Here is a 17,050-nt window from a genome sequence, read left to right on the forward strand (position 1 = left end):
GGCTACGAGCCTGGTCTTTGAATTTTAGGAAGTCTCTTCTGGTGCCTGGGATGTTCACAGATGCCTGTTCAGAACCACTGGTGTAGCGATTTCTATGGCTTCTTGGGCCAAAACATGTCAGACTAGGGTGGGGACCAGCGAGCATTTGTCATGGCATTTCACTCACATCTGCGTTTTTATTGAACCTCTACTATTTGCCAAGCCCAAGGCTAGGCTCTGTGGAATCTTGCCAAGTAGGTAAAACAGGGTCATGGTCCACTAATTTGCAGTCCAGTCACAGAGATGTGTAAATAGCTGACGAATGACAATACTGCCAGCCGAATAGATGGCAATAATAGTAATATTAATAGCTTGCCATTGTTAATAGAAGCCACGATAGAGGGCTCTGAAGGCGTGATGAACTGGGCTGCAGTTAGGCACCCATCAACCGGGGGCTTCAATTATCCATCCAGGGCTGACTGCAGGGAGGTTGCTGTCTCTGTAGCAGGTGGTTTTTATCTGGCTGCTTATAGATAGATGCTCTACTGGAATGACTTTGTACCACTTGTGAGGTGGGTTTCTTTCTTTTTTTAGGTTTATTTGTTTTGAGAGAGAAAGCACGAGTAGGGAAGGGACAGAGAGAGAGGGAAAGAGAATCCTAAATGGGCTGCGCGCTGACAGCACAGAGCCTGACACAGGGCTCGAACCCACGAACTGTGAGCTCATGACCTGAACTGAGGCCAAGAGTCAGATGCTTAACCGATTGAGACACCCAGGTGCCCCCTTGTGATGTGGGTTTATTTTGGCATCTAAATACATTGTCTTTTGATTATCAGGTAATGTTTTTATTTACTTATTCCAACTGTGTAAGTCGTTTTTAAGTTCCCATATCAGTATATGCATGCATTTAATCAAAATGAACTATCATTTGTTTCAGGGCTTTGTGCCATGTACCGTGGAAAGGCTTTGTATTTTTTAATTTTTTTGTACCACTGTGGAGGGAAAAATGATCTCCTGTTTTATAGAAAAGGAAATTGGGAGGCCAGAGAGATTAAGTAACTTGCCCAGGGTCACACAGCAGAGTCAGGTCTGTTTGATGGCAGTGCCCAGGAACTTGCTGGAACGTATGTATAAGTGACTCTGAAAGAACTAAATGAAACTTCTGCAGTCCCACCCTTCCTGGCCAACCCAAGTGTTTTCCTCATTGTAGGAGACCCCAACAAGCCCTCAGGTTTCAGAAGTGTTAAGGCTCCGGTCACCAAAGTGGCTGCATCTATTGGAAACGCCCAGAAGTTGCCCATGTGTGACAAATGCGGCACCGGCATCGTGTGAGTACCTGCCTTCCCCGGGCGTGGGAGGCCCTGCAGATTGGGTAAAGCAAGAAAATGCGGCAGGTGCCGGACGTTGTGCATTTTGGGTGTGATGGGGTGAAAGTCCCGCCTGGAAAATAGAACAGAGAGGCCAAGGAGGCCCTGGTCCAGAGCCAGGTGTACAGGTTTCCCTTGGCCACGGACCCCTCACAGTGTGAACGTGTAAACCCAGGAAGGGCTGCTCTGTCGGAGCGGGAGGGTTTCAAGAGGAATGTCTGAGACCCCAGGAATGAGCAGCTGCTTTATGAGTGGAGGCCCGTTCTGAGGCCCTGACCCGCCCTCTGATGGGCCTCGGGGAAGGACGCCCTGGCCGCAGTGCCTCCTTCAGGTGCCTGTCACTAACGGAGCCCTGTCCTGCCTCCCTCCTGCAGCGGTGTGTTTGTGAAGCTGCGGGACCGTCACCGCCACCCTGAGTGCTACGTGTGCACTGACTGTGGCACCAACCTGAAACAGAAGGGCCACTTCTTTGTGGAGGATCAGATCTACTGTGAAAAGCACGCCCGAGAGCGGGTCACACCCCCTGAGGGCTACGACGTGGTCACCGTGTTCCCCAAGTGAACCGGCAGACCTGCACCTGTCGCGACTTGTCCTCTCGCTGCCCTGGCCCTCTCCTCCCCTCCGAGTTCTTGCCAACTTTGGTGTTATCCCTGCTCCTTAAACACCATGTCTGCCTGCCTCTGCTAACTGACTCGCTGGCCCTGTGACACCTGCTTGTACGATTAACAGGAGGTTGTTTCGTTCGGTGGCCCCCTTGCCAGCATCCCGGGGTCTTCTCTTCACCTCGGTTCATCTCTGCCGCAAATGGACATCAGCCAAATTGGAACCAAACCAAATTTAATATGTGTGACGTTGATTTTGTTTTTACTCAATAAATTTATAGACACCGAGGCGGTGTGGCGTTCTCTATCATTTGACCATGTGCTCTGTTTCCTGTCTGAAGCCAGATGGGATTTCCGAGGCCTCTCTCCTCTTATTTTGGGCTTTCCCAAAATAAATCTCTGACATTTGCAGGCCTTTTGCCTCCAGGTGTGAGAAATTTGACCTCTGAATGAGCCATACTCTCACCTTTCTTGGAAGCTTGCTCCAAATTCTCTTTCTCTGATGCTACTATAAGATCAACCTCGGGGCGCCTGGGTGGCTCAGTCGGTTGAGCGTCCGACTTCGGCTCAGGTCATGATCTCGCGATCCGTGAGTTCGAGCCCCGCGTCGGGCTCTGTGCTGACAGCTCAGAGCCTGGAGCCTGTTTCAGATTCTGTGCCTCCCTCTTCCTCTAACCCTCCCCTGTTCATGCTCTCTTTCTCTCTCTGTCTCAAAAATAAATAAATGTTAAAAAAAAAAATTTAAAAAAAAAAAAAAAAAAAAAAAAAAGATCAACCTCGTTATGTTGTAATGAAATGATGTTTTCTTTTATATCTGACTGTTCTGGGACTTATCTGAGGAAATGAATGCTTCTCAAATAATAGATGGAGAGCTTTACCAGTTGACCTTGAATATTCCCTGAGTCCCTTTCCAGCTGGTTGCTGCCACTAAGCCCCTCTCCTTTGTTTGTTTGGGGTTTTTTTAGCACTTATTTATTTTTGAGAGAGAGAGAGACAGAGCATGAGTGGGGGAGGGGCAGAGAGAGAGGAAGACAGAATTCAAAGCAGGCTCCAGGCTCCGTGCTGTCAGCACAGAGCCCAAAGTGGGGCTCGGACCCACGAACTGTGAGATCGTGACCTGAGCCGAAGTTGGACACTCAACCGACTGAGCCACCCACGTGCCCCAAGCCCCCCTCCTTTCTGGAGGGATGCAAACTCAGGATAGATCTCACGTAGGTGTTAAACTCAGGCACCTCTTGGTAGTCTGTGGAATTTGAATGGCTGGTAGACAAGTTCAGCAGCTGCAGCCTGAGAAGGGCCTGGGACCAGTGGTGGTCCTGCCATCAGGTAAGCCTCAGATGCTCAGAATCGCTAGGTGAGGGTGAAGGGAAATAGACCGAGGTAATGATGATAAGTTACCAACTTGGGGGGCAGGGGCTGTTTATCCCACTGACCTTCCCCAAGCTTGCCACAGGGAAGGCTGGCCCACCAGAACCTGGGAGGGGCGGCCTCGAGGAGTCATATGAAGATTTCTCCGAAGCTGACAGTGTCGCATCACTTGGATACCCCTTCAGAACCCGAGGACTTGGTCCCCGAGTTGCCAGCGGAGGGCCACGTCCATCAGCTGAAGAGCGCTCCCTTTCCCAGGTGGTCCAGTGCCTGGAGAGGCAGGCATATCCGGGCCCTGAGCCCTGGACAGCTTTGAAGGGGTCCGCCGAGACCTCCCTCTAGGCCGTACGTAGCCAACTTCTCCCCCCGCCTCCCCTCCCCAGGTCTTGGTCCCAAGGGCACCCCTCATAAACTTTTCCTTACGCTGATCCCCGGGTCACAGTTTACTTCCTGGGAAAACACTTCTGACAACCATGACAGAAACTTTGGATTTTTTTTTTCTGAGGTGGGATTTATTTGGAGAGTTTTTTTCACAGGGACGTACCTTAAACTGACTTACCCGTTTAAATGGTTGATTTGCATTCCATGTCAAAAACTCACCATAGTGGGCAGAAGTATAAACAGACCAGGTAGGAGGCTACTGCCCCGGTCCAGGTAAGGAATGGAAAGACTGGCACAGGGGGTGGGGGTGGGAGTGGTGGGAAGTCACTGGATTCGAGACAGATTTTACTTTATTTATTTTCATTTTATTTTAGAGAGGGAGAGGGGCAGAGGGAAAGAGCATCTTAAGCAGGCTCCACACTCAGCACGGAGCCTGAGATGGGGCTTGATCCCACAACCCTGGGATCATGACCTGAGCTGAAATCAAGAGTCAGACACTCAACCCAGCTGAGCCACCCAGGCGCCCCTGAGACAGATTTTAAACGTAGAGCAGACTGACTCAGGCTGTTCTCCTCCTGCCAGACGCCAAAGAGCTTCTCCCCCATAATGGGCCACTAAGGCAGACTTTTCAGCTCTGCGGACCCCGTTGTTCTATGCCCGGAGCTCGGAATGGCAGGAGAAAGGAGTGTGGCAGGTGTGGCCTGGTGTCCCCAGTCCCTTGGGCATGTGCTGAAGGTTGGCTCCCTCACCTGCTTCCCTCTTCTACCCCCAAGAGCCCTGTTCTAGAGGAAAGAGTAACATCTAGAAAGTACATCAGGTGTAACGGTCCCTTACATTGATGGCACTTTCCATATTACAAAATGCATTTATATTTGTTGCTCTGCGGGCATCACAAACCATACCAATGGGCAATTTCATAGGTGGGGAACCAGGGACTTGGTGCAAATGAGAAATAGAATGTATAGGGTCGTGAGAAAACATGTGCAGTGGGTTACAGGGAACGCTGTGGTTTCTGCTCTGTGGGCGAGTGCCTGTGGTCAGGGTCTGAGAGCATCAGGGGATTTGTTGTAGTGGTTAGGTCGTGGCTGACTGCCCTCCTCCCTCTAAATATTCTCTTGATGCCATGTCACTGAATCAATTTGAAAAGAAGTAAAGCATTTCTGTCCAATGGGACTAAGCCAACAAGGAACTGAATTGCTGAAACTGTTTGGCAGAAGACACACGTTGCATTGAAGCAGCAGCCGCTTCTGGTGACAAATATACCTCGAAACCTTGGCAAACCATCTGTTGAATTTAAGAGAGGGTTTACTGCATTGTGATTACCTGTGTATATCCTGAGATCTGTGTCTAATATTTACCAGAGAGGAACGCATGGTGAATTATTTCTGACTTCTGACACATAATGAATTTCCATATGCTCTTCCCAGATTGAAGCATTGTCCTCTCGGCAACCTTGGCATAGGCCAAGAATCTGAGGTTTATGAGATGCTACGAAGAAGCAGGAGCTAGAAAAATAGTCCACCCCATTCCAAGCTTCTGCAGAAAATCCTGGAGTCTGAGGACAAAGGTGACCCGTCTTGCATGCCGTCGGAGGCTGTTGGTCAAGGCCGGGCATGTGGATCAGTCATTGCTGAAAGACAGGTGCGCAGAGCCTAGCGGCGGGAGGAAGGAGCACAGTGTGGGCCATTAAACACCAATAATAAAATAATCTAACTTTGCCTTCGTGCCTTGGTCTGTGTTACAGAAGCTGCAGATCTGGCTGTTTCCTGTCCCATGTGCACCGTATGGCTGAGGGCTGGGTAAATTATCTTGTGGTGGGATTTTGTCGGTTTGTCCTTCAGGCCCCCTTGATTTGATGTGAGCCCATAGATCCCAGTCCTACAGTGACTGGTGGGCGCAGGTAGGCAAAGGCCAAGGGCAACGGACAGACTGAAGCAAAATGAGCCACCAACAGAATGAACCCAGGCTGTGGGCTTCACTGTGCAGCTGAGGAAATGGCATTTTATTTTTGCGCCCAAGTGTGTTCGGCACATTGGAATCCTGCTTTTACGCAAGGCTTTCTCCTCTTCTCCCCACGTGGGTGAGACCTCCCCGCTGAGAGGGATCTGAGTACCTGGTGACTCTGCTGGGGAGGGACCTGCCTCAGCCAGACTTCCAGTCCCCTGGGCTCCTCCCATGCTGGAAGGGACTGAGATTTTTTCCCCAGGGTGACCGGGTCTAATGCTCCTAGCTGTGGAACTTAGCCAAGTTACTCACCCTTCTTGAAGTATCGACCCTGCGTCATTTTCTCCTCTGTTTTCCATCAGTCTGTTTTCTTTTTGGTTTCTGTTTGACTTCTGTAGTAATCTTTATTATTTTCCTCTTCCTCTTTGCCTTAGGGTAGTTTGATCTTCTTTTTCTCGTTATTTCGTGGTGGACATTTAGAACATTGGTTTGACACTTTTTTTCTAATGTAAGCATTTAATGGTGTGTATTTCCCTGTAAGTACTCCTTCCGCTGCAGGCCACAAATTTGATACACTACCGCATTTTCATTTTCGTTCATTTCAAAGTAGTTTCCAATTTCTCCTGGGATTTCTTCTCTGACCCCTGGAATATTTAGAAGCGTTGTGCTTAGTATCTATTTAAAAAAAATTTTTTTAATGTTTATTCTTGAGAGAGAGAGACAGAATGTGAGCAGGCAAGAGACAGAGAGAGAGGGAGACACAAAATCCGAAGCAGGCTCCAGGCTCTGAGTTGTCAGCACAGAGCCCGACGTGGGGCTTGAACTCACAAACCGCAAGATCATGACCTGAGCTGAAGTCGGACACTTAACTGACTGAGCCACCCAGACGCCCCATCGTTTTCCTTAATATCTAAATATTTGGTGGTTTTCCAGCTATCTTTCTGTTATTGATGTCTAATTCAATTCCACTGTGAGTTGGAATTCTTTTCAGTTTCTCTTGTAGCCCAGATCATAGTCTAGACTGGTGAACATTCTATTATGTATTTGAAGAGAATGTATATTCTGCTATTTAGGATGGAGTGTTTTATAAACTAAATTAGGTCAAGCTAGTTAATAGTTTCAAGGTAATTAAGCTCCTGTCTTCTATCTTCTTACTGAGATTTTCTGTCTACTTGTTCAATCATTGAGTGAGAGTGGACACTTGAAATCTCTAGCTATAATATATGAATTCATCTAGTTCTATTGGTTTGGTTTTATATCTTTTAAAGTTTTTATTTAAGTAATCTCCACACCCGGGATGGGGCTTGAACTCATGACTCTGAGATCTAGAGTCGCATGCTCTTCTGACTGAGCAAGCCAGGCACTCCTGGTTTTATATCGTTTTTTTTTTTTTATTATTGATTTTTTAAATTATTTATTTTTGAAGGAGGGAGGGAGGGAGAGAGAGAGAGAGCGAGCGAGCACGGAATCCCAAGCAGGCTTCATGCTGTCAGCGCAGAGCCCAACATGGTGCTTGATCCCACAAACTGAAATCATGACCTGAGCCAAAGTCAAGAGTGGGACGGACTCTTAACTGACTGAGCCACCCAGGCACCCTGGTGTTATATCTTTTAAAGCTCTGCTTTAGGTACATATACATTTAAGGTTCTTATATTTTGTAATGAGATAACTCCTTTGTGATTATGAAATGAACATCTTTATCTCTGGTAATATTCCCTGTTCTGAAATCTACTTGGATATTAAGCGAGCCATCCCAGCTTTCTTTGATCCGTGTTTGAATATTACATCTTTTTCCATCCTTTTAATTTTTCTGTGTCTATATATTTAGAGTTGGTTTTCTTTAGAAAGCATTTGTTTGAGTCTTGCTTTTTCGCTCAGCCAGCCAATCTCTACCTTTTGGTTTTGACCATTTTTATTTCATTTAATTTTTTATGTCATTGGGTAAATGTCTGTCATCTTGCTATTGTTTTCTCATAGTTTTGTTCTTTATTTTCTTTTTTACCTACATCCTTTTGGATCAGTTATTTCTTATGGTTCCATTTGATCTCAATTATTTGTTTATTATCTCTATTTTTGTGTGTTGTTTTTTAGTGGTTTACAATTTATATCACCAACTTAATGTAGTCAATGTTCAAGTAATAATATACGTATCAAGCATAGTATAAAAACCTTACAATCAAAGTACCTGGGTGGCTCAGTCAGTTAAGTGTCTGACTTTAGCTCAGGTCATGATCTCACAGTTCATGGGTTTGAGCCCTGCGTTGGGCTCTGTGCTGGCAGGTCAAAGCCTGGAGCCTGCTTTGGATTCTGTGTCTCCCTCTCTCTCTGCCCCTCCCCCACTTATGTTCCCTCTCTCCCTCTTTCTCTCTCTCTCAAAAGTAAATAAACATTAAAAAAAAACCTTATAATAGCATATTTCCATTTCCTGTCTCCCATCTTTTACATTTTTGTCATGTATTTTATTTCTACACATGTTTAAACCCAACAGTAGTCTTTAAAAAAGATATGAAAATTACTCTCTATAATTTTCTAAATAATTTTATTTAAGTAATTCCCACATTACCCTTTCCAGTGGTCTTCATTCCTTCCTATATATCCATGCTTTCCTCTGGGAGCATTTTCCTTCAGCATGAATAATTTATTTTAGTCATAATCTTAATCAGTGTGGTCTGCCATGGTGAATTTACTTCATTTGGAATGTCTGAAAATCTTTTTATGTAGCCATTTTTATTGAGGCATATTTTCAATATGTAATATTATGTAATTAAAAAAATCTATTATGAATTGATTATAAACACCAAAATGATATATGAGTATAAGGAATGATTGTTGTCTCTAATTATAGTTTTTTCTCTCGGCCTCTTTCTGAGTTCCAGTATAGAGAATTATTTTCTATGTGTAGTAGAAGTTTCACCTCCATTGTAGGGACCATGTAATATTTATCTTTATGATCCCAAAGCCTCGTGCAGGACGTGGCATAGGTATAAGTGTGCTCAGTGAGGTTTTTTTGTCTGTCTGTTTGTTTGTTTGTTTATATGGGGGGGAGGGAGGGAGAGGGGGAGTAGGGGAGGGGGCAGAGAGAGAGAGGGGGAATCCAAAGCAGGCTCCAGGCTCCGAGCTGTCAGCACAGAGCCCAGCGCAGGGCTCAAACTCATGAGCCATGAGATCATGACCTGAGCTGAAGTTGGATACTTAACTAACTGAGCCACCTAGGTGCCCGAGTTGTTTGTTTTTTTTTTTTTTTTTTTTTTTAATTAGGTAGATGAGGCCTCCTCTATTAAGCTTACTTTCCCTTCTTTCATCCATTCTATCTAGGAAAGCCATAATAAGTTATTTAACAATACTGCTGATTCAAATAGTTTTATTTTGGAGAGACTAAAGGAATGACAAGAATCGTGGACACTAACAATCACTGGAACTTCTTTGATTCTTTCTGGTCAAAATGGAACAGAACAAATGTGAACTAGGTTATAAGGCTCATCATTTTATTCTTTCTGGAGGCATTTAGGTGATTGGGCAAATACTACTATTTGGCAAGCATTTACAACAGCATGTACTATGTGTGTGGGCCTACACTAAGCATCATGGGGGACTTTCAATCTTGTAAGGTTAGAGAATGATAAAACATGATCCCTGTCTGGTGAGTGGTAAAGATGGAACTGAAGAAAGGCAGAACATACATACTCTTATGTCTTGGATGAAATAATTATAACTTTTAAGGAGCAGCATATGCAAAATACTGTGCTCTAAAGTGAAGCTATAATTGATGATTAAACATAGTGCACTTAAAAGAAGTGATGGTGTAAGTTGGCCATGAAGGATGGGGAAGGGAATTCCGTATGTGGTGAGGACATGCCCAACTTTAGACAAGTGGATTGGCAAGGAGACTGGGTAGAGGGAGCAGAGGACTTTAAGTGGTTTGGTAAAAATGGGCTTTGGCCTGATAAGGAATTGGAGTTTGGTATGTATGGAGTGATCTGAATACTGAGTTAGCAGTTTTTTATTTGATTCGATGGAAATTTGAGCAAGAACAGGGATGTGCTTGCAGGTGATATTTGAGGGAAATTATGCAGGAGTTCCCTGGAGTGTTTTGAAATACAGTGAGGGGGTAGTTCAAGGGCCTGCTGGAGGTCTCTAATTTCTAGACCTAGTATCTGAGAGTCTGGATAATCAACATAGCCATGGAAATGCAGAGAAGATCACATGAAGATTGGGGCCCCTGGGTGGCTCAGTCGGTTGAGCATCTGAATTGTGGTTTTGGCTCAGGTCTTTGTCTTGGTTCGTGAGATGGAGTCCCACATTGGGCTCTGCACTGACAGTGCAAAGTCTTCTTAGGATCCTCTCTCTCTGCCCCTTCCCTGATCATGTACATGCATGCATGCATCCTTGTGCTCTCTCTTTCTCAAAATGGGTAAATTAAAAAAAAAAAAAAAAAAGATTACATGAAGATTGTCTCTCTGCGTTCTCATGGATCTAGGAAGATAATCAGTTGGGCAAGTCCAAAGAAGCAAAAGGAGAAGAAAAACATTAAAAAGAAGGAATGGGGCGCCTTTGTGGCTCAGTTGGTTGAGCATCCAACTTCAGCTCAGGTCCATGATCTCATGGTTTGTGAATTCAAACCCTGCATCAGGCTCACTGCTGTCAGTGCAGAGCCTGCTCCGGAAACTCTGTCTCTGTCTCTCTAAAAAATAAATAAACATTTTTAAAAAAGAAGGACTAGATCAGATTGAGTGAGGAAGGTGGACCCCTGGGTGGCCTTTGGATGGGCTAAGAGGATTTGCTGGTGAGTCATAACTAAAGAGAGCAATTTAGAAGGAAGGAGATGATGGTGAGAGAAATTTCAGTAATGGAAGATCTTCTCTTTGAGAAGTTAAACCAAAGTGGGAAAGGTCTGGGTGACAGATTTAAATAGTGGTTGGGTCAAGTGGAAAAAGTACATGGGAAGGGAATAAATATACTTATTGATACATAAGTGTGAGTGCAAAGTTTTCACCAAAATGGGACAGGGAAGATTCTAGAACACATGGAAGAGAGGTACTCCCAGAAAAAAAAAGGACATTTCTTCCTCTGAAATTACAATTGGTTTAATCATCTATTTTCTGTTACACTGGGTGGATTGGAGAAATGGGTTAGCGGGCAGGACCTAGGACCCTAAATGGGTAGAGTCTAGAAGGTCAAAAATAATGACATTCAAATAATTTTCTGTGGAATTTGGTCTGAACAACCAATTTCATGGGATCTGGATGAGGTGCAGTGATTTGGGTCAAGTAGCTGATTTAAGGAGCTGTCAGAAGAAGCAAATTCCTTTCAGTATCTGTCCTTTTTTTCTATCCCTTAGGAATGGTTCTTAACCTTTTGGAGGCCAGAGTTCTTTCTGGGAAGAATTCACTTGTATGCACCACTTGCTTTTTTTGCCCATTTTGATGGGCGTTATGGATGCTGTAAAGCCTCTTCATTACTCCCAGGATGAGGAGGGCTCCAAGTCCTCTGGTGTCTGAATTATCAGTAGCTATTGCCCCAGTACTGTATTTAAATATAACTTCATTGTTCTGGACAACATTATTTTATTTTGATTCTAGCATAATTTTGATAGGCCAGGTATGAGAACCACTGAATCCCCTGATGCACTTGAACAGATGGGTATATCCAGGGAAAATTTGTACTATTGTTTCTTTATATTGGGACATATGTTGGGCAATTATTTTGTCAAGTAATTGCATCTAATCACTCCTAGGGAGTGCTAAATGCTAAAAAACTTACCTATGACAACCTGATAATGATTATATCTGACTTGTGATGAAATAGAAATAATGAACCTTATCCTGAGATGTAGACTCTTTCTTCTGTCCAAACATCCTAAGAGCACAGGTTTGATAACAAGAAAGGTGAATTTGGGGATAGATTAGAATAGAATTATAGAAGTTGGAAAGGCATGGATAGTATTCACTTTGATTCTTTTTTTCTTAATTTTTAAAAAGTTTTTATTTATCTATTTTGAGAGAGAGAGAGGGAGAGAAGGAGAACGCAAGCAAGGGAGGGGCAGAGAGAGAGGGAGAAAGAGAATCCCAAGCAGGCTCCACACTGCCAACGCAGAGCCCAACATGGGGCTTGAACCCACAAACCCTGAGATCACGACCTGAGCTGAGATGAAGAGTCAGATGCTTAACCGACTGAGCCATCCAGGCGCCCCACCTTGATTCTTTTTCTTAAAAAGTTTTTAAGTTGATGTGCCCATGGCTGTCTTCTGTTCAAATTGCCTGGCAGGACTGAAGAGAGGAGATAACCCAAAGGGGAGAATGATAGGGAAAACTGAAGGGCGGAGTGAACAGTAGGAGACGTGATCATTCTCTGAACAATGCAGAATCCCAGCTTCATAGCTGTGGTTTGGGCACAACCAACTTGAGTTGTCTAAGGTGTTTGTTTGTTTGTTTGTTTGTTTCTTAAGAGGTGGCTACTTCATTGATCAGTGTGCATTTTTTCAAAATTCATTCCTCATAGCGAAGATGTCCAGAGTAGTGTTCCAATGTTGCAGTTGCGAAAATGGATACTCCACTTTCTATTACTGAAGAATGAAATAAGTTCTGGAATTCTGCGTGAAATTGTCTCAGATGGTTTTACAGTCTGAGAAGCATTCTAAAAAGTTAGCTTCAGGAGAAGAGAACCTGCTATGACAAAAGATGTAGCTGAAGGAAACCTACTATCCAAGAAAGCTATGTCCAGAAAAGTAGTGAGTACAGAGTGAGAATATCTGAGTCAATCTTTTGTTTTTTTCCCCCCTCAATATGTACTTATTTTTGAAAGAGAGCAAGAGAGAGTGGGGGAGGGGCAGAGAGAGAGAGTGTGAGAATCCCAAGGAGGCTCTGATGCTGACAGCACAGATGATGCTGACATGGGGCTCAGTCCCATGAACCGCAAGATCATGACCTGAGCTGAAATCATGAGTCAGATAGTCAACCAACTGAGCTACCCAGGCGCCCCTGTCCCCTTAAATTTTTAGGTGCACAATACAGTATTGTTGCACAGCTATCTCTAGAACTTTACATCTTACGTGATTGAAACTCTTCATCCATTGAATAGCAACTTCCTATTTCCTCTTCTGCCAAGCCCCAGGCAAAAACCATTCTGCTCTGTTTCTATGAGTTTGACTATTTTAGATGTTTCGTTTAAGTTGAATCATGTGGTATTTGTCCTTCTGCTTTACCTCACTTAGCAAGGGCAGGCAGCAGGAGTCAGTCCAACGAAGGGCTCACTGGCTGTTGCAGTGTCCCTAGCTGTTGGTGTGCCCCCCCCACCCCCCTGCCACGGCTGCACACTCTCTCACCAGGTGTGCACACTGCAATGATGGTTGATGGTGAGGATTAGGCCAGGCGTGCACAGCTGGAGGGGCTGGCTATATAGGTGCACATGGTGCTGCAGGCTGGTGACAAGACAGAGCCTGATCTGGACCCACAAGCAGCTTCAGAGACCCTGGCCTACCAGCATGTGCCCCCATGGCTCCATGCTCTGCTGAGGGAGGAGGAGGAGGAAGAGAGTTCTAAAGATTGCAAAGGGACGGGTCGCTGGGTCACTCAGTTGGTTGAGCGTCTGACTCTTGATTTGGCTCAGGTCATGACTCCAGGCTCAACACTAGGAGCATGGGGCCTGCTTAAGGTCCTCACTCCCTCTGTCCCTCCCCCAGAGAGCACATGCATGCGTGCTTTCTCGCTCTTTAAAAAAGTAAATAAAGATTGCAAAGAGACAAACTTTTCTGAACCTCCCTTTTTATTTACCCACTGTGAAACTGTCAACTCACTATTTCAACAGATTGTTTGACGTCCAAGTGATTCTGCAAGATACTCAACAAATGTTTGTAGGATGTAATTTAGTTGAAATACTTTCCATTATAGAGTTCATAAGTCATACGGTTGACCACTGAACAACACAGGGGGATCCTCCTGACCTCAGGGGAAAGCTCTCAGTTTTCCCCCATTGAGCATGATATTAGCTGTGGGCTTTTCATAAATGGCTTTTACGATGTTTAAGTATGTTCCTTCTATCCTGACTTTCTCAAGGGTTTTTTTATTAAGAAAGGATGCTGAAGTTTGTCAAATGCTTTTTCTGCATCGATTGACAGGATCATACGGTTCTTTTCTTTTCTTAATGTGATGTATCCTATTGATTGATTTGCGAATGTTGAACCAGCCCTGCAGCCCAGGAACGAATCCCACTTGATCCTGGTGAATAATTCTTTTTATATGCTGTTGAATTCGATTTGCTAGTATCTTGTTGAGAATTTTTGCATCCATATTCATCAGGGATATTGGCCTGTAGTTCTCTTTTTTTGCTGGGTCTCTGTCTGGCTTAGGAATCAAAGTAATACTGGCTTCATAGAATGAGTCTGGAAGTTTTCCTTCCCTTTCTATTTTTTTGGAACAGCTTGAGAAGGATAGGTATTATCTCTGCTTTAAATGTCTGGTAGAATTCCCCAGGGAGACCATCTGGTCCTGGACTCTTATTTGTTGGGAGATTTTTGATAACTGATTCAATTTCTTCGCTGGTTATGGGTCTGTTCAAGTTTTCTATTTCTTCCTCTTTGAGTTTTGGAAGTGTGTGGGTGCTTAGGAATTTGTCCATTTCTTCCAGGTTGTCCAGTTTGTTGGCATATAACTTTTCATAGTATTCCCTGATAATTGCTTGTATTTCTGAGGGATTGGTTGTAATAATTCCATTTTCATTCATGATTTTATCTATTTGGGTCATCTCCCTTTTCTTTTTGAGAAGCCTGGCTAGAGGTTTTTATCAATTTTGTTTAGTTTTTCAAAAAACCAACTCTTGGTTTCATTGATCTCCCCTACAGTTTTTTTAGATTCTATATTGTTTATTTCTGCTCTTGACTTTATTATTTCTCTTCTTCTGCTTTGGGGTGTCTTTGCTCCTCTGCTTCTATTTCCTTTAGGTGTGCTGTTAGATGTTGTATTTGGGATTTTTCTTGTTTCTTGAGATAGGCCTGGATTGTAATAAGATATACAGCTTTTGATGCAAAAGGAAGATCCAGAAAATTATCATTGAATCTACTATGGGTTATTTCTTTTCCCTCTATTTCTGGAAAAACAAGCTTCTTTTATAATCCAAATTCATGTAACATCTTTTTCTGAAACTGAATTAAAATACTCATTTTGTGCTTGAAAAAAAAAAGTTTTCTTTTGCACATTATTTTTGTATCCCGCCTTCTCCCTTTTCTTGGATACATTTTTTTTTAAGTTTATTTATTTTGAGAGACAGCACAAGCAGGGAAGGAGCAGAGAGAGAGGAAGAGAGAGGATCTCAAGCAGGCTCCACACTATCAGCACAGAGCCTGACGCAAGGCTCAATCCCACAAACCATGAGATCATGACCTGAGCAGAAATCAAGAGTCAGATACTTAACTGGCTGAGCCACTGAGGTGCCCCTCTTGGATACATTTTTATTTTGTTGGAGTTTTTCTCAATCATTTTGGAAATGGTTTCAAGGTTATAAAATGTCTGAATGTTTACATGTTCAAAAATGCCTGTATTTTGACATCATATTTGAATCCTATTTTGGCATACACTAATAATTTTGAAAATCATTTCCTATTGAACCTTTGAATACCTTACTCCACTGTAGTCTGTCATGTAAAAGCATCGTATATGGGAAGCTTTAAACTGATCTTTATTCTTTATAACTTCCTTTTTCTCTCCAGGATTTTTTACATTTTGTCTTTGTTTTGTTTTGTTTCTTGATGTTCCAAGGTCTCACAAGATTGTGGGAGTGTCGGTCTTTTTACTTTAATCCTTCTTCAAACTTGGTGTGGATCCTTTGCATTTTTCATCAGTTTAGGAAATTTTTCTTTAATTTCCTTTGCTTATTTTTCCATTTAGGTATTTTTTTCTCTCTCCTTGAAACTGCTATCATAAATTCATTGGAACTTCTAGAACTATTGTCCATACCATTTAACTCTGTTTGTAGTTTTCATTATTATTACTTTATACTCTATTCTTGGGAAACCTTTGGTTTTCCAATGTCTTCCTGCTAAATAAATTGAAATACAGCTAAATCTAGTTTATTACTCAGCACGTTTGTTCATTTAAAAAATGTTTTCGGTCAGAAAAACTAAAAGGCGATTGACAGAATGGGAGAAAATATTTGCAAATGACATGTCAGATAAAGGGTTAGTATCCAAAATCTATAAAGAATTTGCCAAACTCAACACCCGAAAAACAAATAATCCAGTGAAGAAATGGGCAAAAGACATGAATAGACTCTTTTCCAAAGAAGACATCCAGATGGCTAACAGACACATGAAAAAATGCTCAACATCACTCATCATCAGGGAAACACAAATCAAAACCACAAAGAGATACCACCTCACACCTGTCAGAATGGCTAAAATGAACAACTCAGGCAACAACAGATGTTGGCGAGGATGTGGAGAAAGGGGAACCCTCTTGCACTGTTGGTGGAAATGCAAACTGGTGCTGCCACTCTGGAAAACAATATGGAGGCTCCTCCAAAAGTTAAAAATAGAACTACCCTACGACCAGTAACTGCACTACTAGGTATTTAGCCAAAGGATACAGGAGTGATGATTTGAAGGAGCACATGCACCTTAATGTTTATAGCAGCACTATCAACAATAGCCAAAAAATGGAAAGAGCCGAAATGTCTATCAACAATGAATGGATAAAGAAGATGTGGTTCATATATATAATATATGGAATATTACTTGGCAATCGAAAAGAATGAAATCTTGCCATTTGCAACAACGTGGATGCTAAGTGAAATTAGAAAAAGACCAATATGTGATTTTACTCATATATGGAATTTAAGAAACAAAACAGATGAACAAAAGGAAGGGAAGCAAAAATAAGATTAAAACAGAGAGGGAGACAACCATAAAAGACTCTTAAATTCAGAGGACAAACTGAAGGATGCTGAAGGGTGTTGGGTGGGGAGATGGGCTAAATAGGTGGTGGGCATTAAGGAGGACACTTGTTGGGATGGCACTGGGTCTTATATGTTGGGATGGCACTGCGTCTTTGGGGCATGTGGGTGGCTCAGTTAAGTGTCTGACGCTTGATTTGGGCCCAGGGCATGATGTCACCGTCATGAAATAGAGCCCTGCATCAGGCTCTGTGCTGGGCGTGGAACCTGCTTACGATTCTTTCTCCGTCTTCCCTCTGCCCCTCTTCCTGCTTGTGCATGCTCCTGCTCTCGCTCTCGCTCTCTCTTAAAAAAAGGTTTTGTAATCGTATTGTTAATTACCAAGAACTTTTTCTAATAACGTGTTCTTTTTTTTTGTTTTTTTAACGTTTATTTATTTTTGAGACAGAGAGAGACAGAGCATGAACGGGGGAGGGGCAGAGAGAGAGGGAGACACAGAACTGGAAGCAGGCTCCAGGCTCTGAGCCA

General features: G+C 43.3%; 2 protein-coding genes across 3 annotated transcripts in view; both read left to right on the forward strand.

Moving 5' to 3' along the window:
- Positions 1 to 2,236, forward strand: part of PDLIM1 (PDZ and LIM domain 1) — a 48,968-nt gene extending 46,732 nt beyond the window's left edge. The window contains exons 6-7 of the mRNA XM_078434617.2: positions 1,190 to 1,307; positions 1,721 to 2,236. Of these exons, the coding sequence (XP_078290743.1) occupies positions 1,190 to 1,307; positions 1,721 to 1,907 (305 nt within the window). The 3' untranslated portion in view covers positions 1,908 to 2,236. The remainder of the gene's footprint in view (positions 1 to 1,189; positions 1,308 to 1,720) is intronic.
- Positions 2,237 to 5,162: 2,926 nt separating this feature from the next.
- The window catches only part of LOC132685088 (cytochrome P450 2C21), a 47,255-nt gene continuing 35,367 nt past the window's right edge, over positions 5,163 to 17,050 (forward strand). For both annotated transcript variants that reach the window (XR_013550534.2, XM_078434615.2), the window contains exons 1-2: positions 5,163 to 5,338; positions 5,442 to 5,496. The gene's annotated coding sequence lies outside the window, so the exon portion shown is untranslated. The remainder of the gene's footprint in view (positions 5,339 to 5,441; positions 5,497 to 17,050) is intronic.

This window comes from Panthera onca, chromosome D2 (assembly GCF_046562875.1).
Source record: "Panthera onca isolate mPanOnc1 chromosome D2, mPanOnc1 haplotype 2, whole genome shotgun sequence".
Taxonomy (NCBI): Eukaryota; Metazoa; Chordata; class Mammalia; order Carnivora; family Felidae; genus Panthera; species Panthera onca.